This window comes from Prionailurus bengalensis, chromosome E1 (assembly GCF_016509475.1).
Source record: "Prionailurus bengalensis isolate Pbe53 chromosome E1, Fcat_Pben_1.1_paternal_pri, whole genome shotgun sequence".
Classification (NCBI taxonomy): Eukaryota; Metazoa; Chordata; class Mammalia; order Carnivora; family Felidae; genus Prionailurus; species Prionailurus bengalensis.
Genome location: NC_057347.1, coordinates 15571368 through 15583216, shown reverse-complemented (window position 1 = coordinate 15583216; position 11849 = coordinate 15571368). Strand labels below are relative to the sequence as shown.

The following is an 11849-nucleotide window of genomic DNA, read 5'->3' as shown; positions in this document are numbered from 1 at the left end:
TAGCATAGTAAGGTCTTTTTAATCCTCCAGAACTTTGCTTAAAATCCCGTTTTAAGGGATTAGAGGACAATATATATATATTTTTTAAGTGAGATAAAATTGGTATATAATAATACGGCTTTCCAGGTGTACATTAAAATTCAGTATTTGCCCACAAGACAAGGTGATCACCACCACAAGTGTGCTTACCATCCATCACTGAGCAGTTGGGCCCCTTTACCCATTTCCCCCCTGCCCCCACCCCTTCCCCTCTGGCAACCAGCAATTTGCTCTCTGGGAGGACCATATTTAGAAGAGAAGCAATATTCCTTTTGAGCCTTCTCATAATTATCTCCCAGGGTTGGAGTTCTGGAACTCAGTTATTTTGACAACCACATCAGGGCAGGGAGTGTGTGTAATTTAAAAAAAAAAAAAAAAAAAAAAAAAGGCTCCAGGATATTTGAGGCACTTTTCTCGGGCCCAGAGAAGCATGCTGTGTTTTACCCGTTAAATTAGCTTAAGATTTAGAACTGAGATCATCTACACACTTTCTCTTTCTGAGGGGAAGATGACAGACATCTGCGACGAGAAATTAAGAAAGAGATGCCAACTTGTCTGAGAAAGAAACAAAAATCCTGAAGCAGCTCTGTCCATTACACTGCGTTGGTTAAGGGACTGCGGTTCCCCGGGGCGATTCGGACGCCCTGGTGGAAGGAGAGAGGCCGACCCGCCGGACACACCAGACATCCGCTTCCTTCCGACGGAGGTCCGATTTCTTTTTATTATTCTTTTCTAACGGGTAAACCTGTGGGGAGGACAACGCGCAAGCCGGTCGGTGTCGGGGGTGGATGGTCACTCTGGCAGAGCCAGGTCAGAATGTGTGACGGTGCCTCGGAAGAAGGGATCGGGGTGGTGGGCTTTCCTGCCGTCGGGGCCACCGTCTGTCTTCGGGAGGTAGGGTCGGCTCTCCGGGTCCTCCTCGGCACACGGGTCAGGGTGGAGGCCCTTCAGGGCCAAGAGCCGGTACCGCTTCCTCCGGTTCAGTTTATATACGCGAATCCTTTCCTTCTCTGCCTCCGGGTCGGCGAGAATTCCATCCCAACGCAGGCTTTCGTTGACCTGCTTGGCGAGGTGCTCTTCTATTTCAGCGACAGAGCGGAGACTTCGAGTGGAGGAGTAAGGGGGCGTGGGCTTGCTTTCAGCTTTGTCCTGCTTGCGCTCTGGTCTCAGGCCGGGATCTTTGCGGGGACTTAAGATGTCGTGGAAGGATGAGGACAGCTGCTGATCCTTCAGGCCTCGACTCTGATGTTTATCTGCTGAGCAGATGAAAGGTGTTAGCGATTGTCAGCCTGCTGCCTGCCCTCCGCCTGCTCGGTTGCGATGCCCGAGTCACCAAAGATGTGAGGGGGTGGAGGCCCCTGGGGACCTAGAGCTCAGCTAGCCAAGCCCACCAACCTGTACACACGCACTGGCTCTATGCTTTCCGTCAGGTCATTTTGCGGGGAGGAGGAACCATTTATTGAGCACATACTGTAGGCCAGGTCCTCTGGATAAAGTCTATCAGCCCTATTTTCCAGCTGAGGAAACTGAGACTCCAGAAGTCTTAACGGGGGCACCTGGGTGGCTCAGTCCATTAAGCGTCCGACCCTTGATTTGGCTCTGGTCATGATCTCATGGTTTGTGAGTTCGAGCCCTGTATCGGGCTCTGTGCTGAGGGCACGGAGCCTGCTCAGGATTCTCTCTCTCCCTCTCTCTCTGCCCCTCCCCTACTCGTGCTCTTTAAATAAATAAATAAATAAATAAATAAATAAATAAATAAATAAATAAGAAAAAAAAGTCTAACTCAAGCAACGTCACATAGTGAGTGGCAGGACCAGGATTTGAACACAGGCCTGACTCCCAGTGCCCTGTTCTTTCCACCATGCTCCACATGCACATCGAGGTACCTTCCGCTTCCAGGAGTCTCTACCCCTAGTGCAGACTTCTTCATGATGGGAGAAATGAGAACAACAGAGACGCTCCCTACATCTGATTGTGGAAAGCGATATTATGCCAAGCCGGGAAATACTTCTGCTTCGTGGCTTGTGCTGATATTTCTTATATTAATAGCATTTCTGAATTGTAGAAGACTCATATAAAATACTGTAAGTTATGGCTCTTTCATCAGCTCATCCTTCTACTTTTGGGGAGACAGAAATCCCTCCCAAAACAAGAGAAAATAAGAAAAAAAAATCCTGTCTGGGCATTTCTGTATCTTCCTACTCCCCAAAAACAACTCGGTGTCCCCTGCTGACAGTATGAGTTATATGCCATTACAACGTCTCGAGTCAGAAGCGAAGCCAAAAAGACAAGAAGTTTCCCAGTTTGGTTTTGGAGATACACATGGGGCTTTTGGACCTAAACTCCAGAATTTCTTTCTTGCCTTTCTGTGAAGATTCCACCCGCAGGAGCCATTATAATCTTCCCGTGGCTCCCTCCCCCAAATACAAGGATGACATGGGGAAGGCTGCCGCTCCTTCTGCCCCCAGCTTGCCAGGGGATACCAGCTCTGCAGGCCAACGGGCCAGGGCCCAGGAACTTGAACCAGGGACTAACCATGCTGCAGGTCAGGGCTGCTGTGCCAGGATCAAGGACGGTCCCCAGAGGGGGACCACACAAGTGACAAAGGCAGGTGCATTCCATGTCACGGTTGCACTCTCCATAAAGTGGGTGCTCAGTGCCTCTGTTGAGAAATCGGGGGGGGTGGGCGGTTCTGGGAGAGGAAATTTGTGAGATACAGGTAGCCCGTGGGGTTGTGGCATGTGTTGCTGTGTGTATGTATGAGAGGTGTCCATAAAGCTGGAGAACCTGAGGGCGTAGAGTCACACGTGTGCAGGAAGTGTCTGGGGTTGGGTGGGGTTTATGAATGTGTGTGTGTAGCAGAGGACCCATGTGTATGTGTAGACTGGGAAAGGTTGTGCCTGATGGGGTATCTGTACTTGAGTTTTATTTGGTGACTATAATGATATAAGGGGGTTGTTGTTGAGGGTGTTGGGGAGTATAAGAGTATGTAGCAGTGACTAGTGTGATGGTGTGTGTGTGGCTGATGGCTGGCCCTGGCAAAGGGGGCGGGGGGGAGAAGACAGTCTGTGCAGTAAAGATACTTTATATGTATTTACAGGATGTCTAACATCTAGGGCAGGTGTCCCGAGCACGAGACAGAAGGCAAAAAGCCTGCGTTTCTGAGCATGTTGGTCACTTAGTGTCTTAGTATTTTAGGATTGGGGAAAGTGTGTGTGTGTGTGTGTGTGTGTGTGTGTGTGTGTGTGTGTGTGTAGATGAGGGGATCTCTGTAGGAGGGCTTGAAATTTCTGTGGGCAAGGCGGGGATATTTAAGACTCTGAGTTCCAGCTGAGGGATTAGGAAATTGAGAGGGTGTCCGTGCAAAGTTGAGTTGCTGTGTGGAGCTGGGACCCTCTGTGGGAATAATGCTATGTGGGGGGTCTCTGTGGGGTAGAGGGTCTCCAAGGCTGTAGAGAATTCTCCACGCAGGATTTGGGGTCTCTGTGGACACCTATGGTTTTTATGGGTGGGGCTGGGGCATCACTGTGTTGCGTTAAGAGGGAGGACCTCTGTTTGGGACTGGCGAGTTTCTGTTTCTGGTCTGAAGTGGTCCTGCAAGTAGATGAGGGATCTCTGTGAAGAGTGGGGAGAGGTGACCTTGGAGAAGAAACCCTGGCATGGGAGGGGCGCCTGGGTGGGTGGCTCAGTCGGTGAAGTGTCTGACTTCGGCTCAGGTCATGATCTCCGAGGTTGGAGGTTGGTGGATTCGAGCCCCACATCAGGCTCTGTGCTGTCAGCTCAGAGCCTGGAACCTGCTTCAGATTCTGTGTCTCCTCTCTCTGCCCCTCCTCCGCTCATGCTCTGTCTCATTCTGTCTCTCAAAAATAAACACATGTAAATTAAAACATTTTAAAAAAAGAAAGGAAGAAAGAAACTCTGGCACGGGAGCTGAGGCTGCCGCGCTAGCTGCGCCTCTTACCGTCCCCCTTGCCCGACCCTTTCGTCTTCTTCTTCCTTTTCTTCTTCACCTTCTGTTTGTTCAGTTCTAAGGCGTTGCCTGCTATGGGGGGCAGTTTGGGTCTCTGCGAGCTCGCAGGGTCACCCTCTCGCTCCTCCTCCTCCTCCTCTTCCTCCTCGTCGTCCTCGCCCTCTTCGCCGTACCCGGATGCCCCGGCCCCACCGCGGCAGTCCATCCGCCCTCCCGGCCGCCACCTGCGCCTGGGGCAGCCCAAGACCCGCGGCCGCCGAGCCCGCGGCCGCAGGAGCTAAGCGCCAGCCCAGGGCCACGCGTCTCCATGGCGACCGCCGCACATCGCGCGTGCGCAAGCAGGAAGCTGCCGCCCAGGGGCCGCCCGTGGGAGTAGGCGTGCGCATGCGCCTTTCAGTCTGTGTGAGACCTTGGCCCCGTCCGCGGTGAGTCCCGGAGGACGAGAGAGATTCTAAAGCTCCGGCTGACGCACACGTTCACTTCTGTGCCTTTTAAAATGCTGTTGGTTGTCTACTAAATTTTTATCTCCCAGCTTCCAGTCTCGGTACGTCCCCCGGGCCTTGCAAGCCCAACGCGTCTCAAACAAACCTGTTTCCCCATGGTTCTCCTGGAACAGAGCAGCTGGACGGGCAGAAACCTTCCCCGACATTCTCCCTGTGCCCTTACCTAGGCTGGACTCACGGTCATGCTTGGCACTTGAACTTCTGGACCTCCCACCTAAATGGTCTCTCTGCATCCAAACCCTCCTCACAAATTCTTTGTCCCGCAACCTGCTGTAATGAACTCTTCAAAACAATTGGCTAAATTTCACTCTCTTGCTTAAAACCCTCCAGGGGGCCCCGCATCACAATACCTAGCAAGACTGAACTTTAGGGGTGGCTCGGTCGGTTGAGCGACTGCCTTCGACTCAGGTCGTGATCTCATAGTTCCTGAGTTCGAGCCCCGCATCAGGCTCTCTTGGCTCCCTGCTGTCAGCACAGGGATCCTCTGTCCCCTGCCTATGTCTGCTCCTCTCTCTCTCCCTTTCTCTCTCCCTTTCTCTCTCTCTCTCTCTCTCTCTCTCTCTCAAAAAAAGACTGAACTTTAGTGTGGCTTACGAGGCCTGGTGTGATCTGCTTCTCTTGCCGAGCGTATCCACCACAGGTTGTTTTCCAAAAACGAGTGCGAGAGTATCTCTCATCCTCCTGTGCTCTTCTAGCCTCCTACCACTTCCACGTCAAGAGACAGAGTCTAAGTCCATGCCCCTTCAATGTGGGTGGGTTGGTTGACTCACTTGTAACCCATGGAATGGGAGGAAAGGGCGGCTGTGGCTTCTTGGCTAGGTAGTGCAAAGTAATCAGCAGCATCCATGTTAGCCTTGGAGACCTCAGCCCCCTGGAAGGAAGCCTGATACCTTGAGGCTGCCATGCTGGGAAGAAGCCCAAACTAGACCACACGGAGAGACGGTAAAAGTATGTGAAAGAAGAGAGAGAGGCCCCAGCTGCTCCAGTCCCCCTTTTCCACATCCAGCCGTAGTGTCACTGCAACAGCAGACCGCCTCCCACCCCCAGCCCAGGCCAGCCTCACGAAGCCAACCCCATCCTGACTTCCTGACCCAAAGAAGTTGTAAGAGACAAAACGATTGTAGTTGTCGACCAAACTAAGTTTTGGGGTAATAAGATACGCACCAATAGGTAACCGGCACGTCAGTCTTTCTACTTTAGCCATTCCAGTGATGAGGTTTTGGGGTGATGGTGGGGGTGGTGGCGTTCGGAGCTGATGACTCAGAAAGAATTCTTGAAGACTTCTTTGGTGAAAAAAGATGATTTTAGTAAAGCACGGGGACAGGACCCGCGGGCAGAAAGAGCTGCGCTGGTGTCGTGTAGAGTGACTGCTTATATACTATGGAATTGGGGGAGGTAAAGACAAAAGGGAGGCCTCCAGAGGGACTTTGATACACTAAAGAGGACGCCTAAGATGCCTGAGGCCTTGCTGTTGTCTAGCTAAGGTTGTTTTCCCTCTAGTAAGACATTAACGTTAGGAGGGTAGGACGTTCCTGGAGAAGTGTTCTACTCTGTATTTGCCTCAAGTGTTTGTCAACGGGCAGCAGGTTATAAGGAAACTTAATTTTACCTGCCGTTTCCTTCTTGCCTTTGTTCCCACATCACTATGGAAGGGGGATGTTGGGGCTCCAGGAATCTGAGTCTACAGGTTTCTGGAGATGAGGCTACTGATAAGATTGCCTTTTTCTTGTAATTTACTGAGGTATTTGTAAACTGATGGAGACTCATGTCCTGCATGACTGCGATCTGTTTTCTTTCCTTTCCTTTGTCCTTGGGCAGCCGGGGTGCCTGAGAATATCACGCACCTCCCACCTGGGGGGAGGGAGGTGCTAGCTTGTGCTTTGCCCTCAGCTTGCCTTATGGTCCCTCATCACTAGTGTGTATGAAGTTGTATTTCTCTGTGGTTGTAAATGCCATTTCCCTCAGAAGTAATTTTTTATTTTTTAAATGTTTTTCTTTATTTGGGGAGAGAGAGCGTGAGCAGGGGAGGGGCAGAGAGACAGAGGGAGACAGAGAGTCTCAAGCGGGCTCCGTGCTGTCAACACAGAGCCCGACTTGGGGCTGGAACTCATAAACTGTGAGATCGTGACCTGAGCTGAAATCAAGAATCGGGTGCTTAACTGACTGAGCCACCCAGGAACCCCAGTGAGCACTTTTTAAACTGCTTATTGGCCATTTGTGTATCTTACTTTGTGAAAGTGTTTGTTGAAGTCTTTTCCCATTTTGTAATTGGAATGTTTATGTTTTTAGTGTCGATTTGTAAGAGTTCTTTACATGTCTTGGCTATAAATCCTTTCTCAGTTTTATGGCTGCAAAGATATTTTTCCAGGTCTGCAGCTTGTCAATTATTTTCTTGTTAGTGTCTTTTGATAAGCAGACATTATGGGGCACCTGTGTGGCTCAATGGGTTAAGTGTCCAACTTTGGATCAGGTCACGATCTCATGCTTCATGAATTTGAGCACCACATCGGGCTTTCTGCTGTCAGTGTGGAGCCTCCTTGGGATCCTCTGTCCCCCTCTCTCTGGCCCTCCCTGGCGTATGCTCTCTCTCTCTCTCTCTCTCTCTCTCTCTCTCTCAAAAATAAATAAACATTAAAAAAAAAAAAAAAGAAAGCAGACATTTAAAATGCTGATGAAGCCATTTTATCAGGTTTTTTTTCTTTTAATATCCTCCCCAAGGAGTCTTTCCTTACTCTTACTCCTTTTTTTTTTTTTCTTTCCTTACTCCTAATCACAAAGATAGTCTTCTGTTTTCTTCAAGAAGCTTTATGGTTCCAGGGTTCATTTTTTTTCCAAATGGATTTCCAATATTTTCAGCAATTTTCTTTTCTTTCTTTTTTTTTTTCCCCCAGCAATTTTCATTGAAGAGACACTTCTCTCCCCATTGACTTGACTTGGCATTTTTTTTTTTTTTTTGTTAAATATCAACTAACGTATATGTATGAATCCATTTCTGGACTCTATTCTGTTCCATCAATCTATTTGTCTCTCCTCCCACTGATACCGCATTGTCCTGGTTATTGTAAGCTTTACAGTAAATGTCGATGTCAGGTCATGTATGTTTTCCAGCTCTGTTCGTTTTCAAGATTGTTTTGACTATTCCAGAGCTTTTGCTTTTCCATACACATTTTTAAATCATCTTGTCTATTTCCTTAAAACAGCCTGCTGGGATTTTGATGGGGATTGCATCAGATCTATCAGGTTTGGCATGGCACTCTTTTACTCAGTAATGGCAGTCATTAGTACTGACCCACACACAGACATGTGTGGACACATTACTCCTCTGTAAAGGACTGTTCTGTTGTTCTGTAGGTATGTCCTTAGTCCTCTCAGACACTGGCAAGCTCCCTAATGTGTCCAGCACAACTCTACATACCGAGTGTTTGGAATCTGCCTTTTGCCTGTCTGCTTTTGTCCCTAGGAGTTAAGTGAAATGTAAATGACAGAGATCCTTTGTGCAAATGATCACCTGCCAATAGAGACGTCAGGGTTGGCTTTCCAGGTACTCTGCCCTATTCCCCCTGGTGCTTGTAGACAGGTGCTTGGAAAGGCTGGCTTCTCTTCCTTTCCAAGAAAGGCTGGCATGTCTTCCTCTCAGCTGGTCCTCTGTGCCTGGATGTTCATCTGGCAGGAGGCAGCTTGACCATTTTGATTCTTGATTTTAGTGAAGGTTGCATAGAGGTTATGTTGAGCCAGCCAGTCAGCTTTGAAAGAGAAAATTCACATCCAGGAAAGGAACATACTGTTGTATAATCATAAAAAGCTCTTGCAAGTAGAGATTGGGGAAGTATATCCCAATTTGATTGATGAGGAATCAGAGATGCAAAGTGACTTGCTCCATCTCTCTCTGTTAATTAGCCCCCATGTTGGGCCTGAAATTGTAACTGAACTAATGTGAGTTCCCTCCTTGGTGAGTTACAGGTAGAGACTACACCAGCTCGAGGTGTCAGAGAAAGGAAACTTTGTTTGCAGCAAATAGGGAGATCAGGGGAATAAGTTCCAAAACTGTAACTTGGGAAGCTGTGACTTCCCAAGCACGAGTATGTGGCTTTCTTTTGTTTAGGGTAGGATGAATATTCAGAAAGAGGAGTTGTGTCATCGTAGGTAGAGGTGGGCATAAGGTCAGGGAAAAGTGCCTATGCACGCATTGTGCGTGATGTTAATGAAGTTCAGCTCCTTCCTGGGTGGATATTTTAGAATTACAATGAGGTAGAGACAACTGTTGGTTACTCCAGGGCCCATCTGCACAGTTGGGAGTCGTGGTTGAGCTCAGACTAGTCTGGGTGGTCAGGGCTGTCCTTTCAGTTTTTATCATGGGATGCTATACCCGTGGGATTTTTTGCCTGAGTTACAAGACAAGCTGGAAATTGAGTGCCTCGTTCAATCAGTACAGCATGTGACTCTTGATCTTGGGGTCTTGGGTTTGAGCCCCATGTTGGAGCTAGAGTTTACTTAAAGAAAAATAAGCTGGAAAGAAGACTTAAGGAAATGTGGGACAAAGGTGAGTGGGTACATGCAAGGGTCAGGTCTTGGGGTCTTGCTGGTGACAAAATCCACATTCCTAGTTCTATATCTCTTGCAGGAGGTCAGTGATTTTACAGTGATGTTCACTGACCAACAGAAGAGATGATAGTATTTTCATTACTTGTTCCAGCTTCCTTGTTTATACTTTCTTCTTGTGGTCTCAGTGGCTGGTATTGTTTTGAGCAGTTAAGAGCTGAGCTTCCTTTACAAGGGTCAAGTTTTCCCTTTGGCCAGCCCTGATGTGGGCATGCCTTGGAGAGCTTGGGACTTTATCCCTTCCTGCTACCCGCTTAGCCGGGTCCCTCCAGCTGGCTGGGCTGATGGTTCCCACTCTCTGCTCTGCCCTGCCCAGCCCACTTTCTCCATGCTGTTAGTTTTTTTCCCCCAAGGCCGCTAGGCAGTTTCTACTCTTCAGCCGCACCGGCCTTAGACTTGGGCAAGTGGAGACCCTGCCCTGGGTCTTGTACTTCACAGGACCCTGTTCTGACTCTCCTCCAGCTGTCTCCCTAAAGGGCAGGAAGTCTGTGGAATTAAGTGGTTCTGCTAACCTTGTCCTCTCCCCCGTCCTTTTTTTTTTTTTTTTTAGTTTATTTATTTTGAAAGAGAGACAGCATGCATGTAAGGGAGGGGGAGAGAGAGAATCCAAAGCAGGCTCTGCACTGTCAACACAGAGCCTGATGCGGGGCTCCAACCCACGAACCGTGAGATCGTGACCTGAGTCAAAACCAAGAGTCAGATGCTTAGCCAACGAGGCCATCCAGGTGCCCTCCCCCACCCTTTTAGCCCATCATCTGAGTCCCTGGCACCTTGGACTTTATTGCCTAAATGGCCCCAGCCCACGTGTAGGGGCTATCTGGACCTCTTCCCTGGCTCTATCCTCCCAAGTAGCTCTAGGCCAAGGGCAGCATAGATGGAAACTCCTAAGCTGACTGAGGTGTCCAGACCTATGCATTCAAGGACCTTGTCAGTGCAGGATGGAGCCGGGAATGGTAAGAAGAGTGGGCAGAGCACGGGCTGGGTGCAGAACCCCAAAGGCCCTGAGATTTTAAATTTAAGTGTAGCTTTCCAGATTGTTATGAAGGTAAGAAATAGTGCATATTTTATTTAACAGTATGTTCATTTAATTTATAACTTTTAATATTTAGACATATGGTATGTGGGCCTCCGTTTCCACTCTTGCCCCGGGCTTTACAACTGTTAAGAGCAGGTCTGCTCTTTTCTTTCCTCCTTTTATAACCCACTCTGACCGCTTCCTGATATTCACTTGTTAAATAACAAAAATTCAACTGAATAAATGTGAAGAACTAATTGGTTTTATTAATCTATTTGTGAATTGTACAGCATCCCATGTAGTAAGTAGAGAGATGTCTACTGAGCTGAGCTAAAGGAAAGAAAAGTTTTTAAATGCAGACAGAGGGAGGGAAAAAGGAGAAAGAGAAAGGAAGAGAAGGGAAGGAAGGAAGGAGGGAGGGAGGGAAGGAAGGAAGGAAGGAAGAAAATTATTAGCAAGAAACGCATTGTTTAGGCAAGATTGCCCTCCTAAGGCGGGAGGAAGGGGTCTATCAGTATATTTCCTAGTATTGACCAGGAAGTTCCATGTGGCCTGGTTAAAAGCTACATTCCTGGGGGGTTGAAACTGCAGTTAGGTTAGGTATTAAGTCTTGGTTAGCTGACTTGGCCTAAGTGACACCATTTTGGACCTGTGGTTTTCTTTTTTACACGCTTCATACTTCATGTTATCTAAAAAAAAAAAAAAAAAAAAAAATTAGAGGAAAAATCCTACAACCAGTTATATAAATTGCCCTGTATCCATATGGTGGAGTCCCTGGGAGCTTCTGAAACAGAATGAGGCAGTTTGATTTAGGCTGATTCGGGACAGAGGCCAAGAGAGTGCTCATGGAGAAGTGCAGAGCAGCATAAATGGTTTGCTAACACCTGTTACCCCCGCCCTCACTTCCCTTCAGCCCCACTGAGCTCCTTGCTGCTTCTTCAACATGCTGAGACCTCTCAGCTCAGGTCTTTACACATGCTGCCCCCGGAACATTCTTGCTCTAGATGTCCTGCCTTTATTCCAAAGGGTACCAGAATAAGCCACCCACAAATAGATCTCTTTAGAATATGGTTTATTTTGAGCTAAAGGCCATTGAGAACTAGCAGACACAGGAAAAGCCCTAAAAAGCTCTTGTAAAGGAAAGTGACATTTATAAAAGAAATTTACATTTGTAGAGAGGTCTCCCTCTCCCATTCCAGAAGTGAACTCTTAATTCAGAGAAGTCACTGGCTGAAATAGACATAACAGACCTTACTAGGCAACCCTTGCTTACCATACTTCTCCTGGTCACCTTCCCATACTCCCTCCCACACAGAAGCCCAAAATCCCCTTTCCTTTGTTTAGCCTCAGATGGTATATAAGTCTCAAGCACCTGGACCCTCCCGAGTCACATTTTTTCTATGTAAACTCTAGTGTGCACCTAATTAAAACTTTTGTTCTCTTGTTAACCTGTCTTCTATCAGTTTAATTCACAGGTCCTAGCTACCAAATCTTGGAGGATAGAAAGAAAAAGATGTTTCGTCCTCTACAATTCAAATATTACCTTATCAGGAAAGCCTTTCCTGACTGCTGTCCCTGAGGGTCCTTTATTTTCTTTCAGAGCACTTACTGCCCTTTGACATATACATCTAGTTGTTTATTTGTGCCTCCTCTGTCTGTCTCTGCTAGAATATGAGCTGGGAGCTTTGTTTTGTTCACTGCTGGACCTCCAAAACCTGAAACA

At 47.9% G+C, this 11849-nt stretch overlaps 1 protein-coding gene across 1 annotated transcript; it reads right to left on the bottom strand.

Moving 5' to 3' along the window:
• On the bottom strand, positions 1 to 4321 carry CE1H17orf97 (chromosome E1 C17orf97 homolog). Its single transcript, XM_043583506.1, has 2 exons — positions 4001 to 4321; positions 1 to 1295 (listed from the first exon to the last, which is right to left on the bottom strand). The coding sequence occupies exons 1-2, from the start codon at positions 4212 to 4214 to the stop codon at positions 832 to 834; spliced, it is 678 nt and encodes a 225-aa protein (XP_043439441.1). The 5' UTR covers positions 4215 to 4321; the 3' UTR covers positions 1 to 831.
• Between the last annotated feature and the right edge of the window lie 7528 nt (positions 4322 to 11849).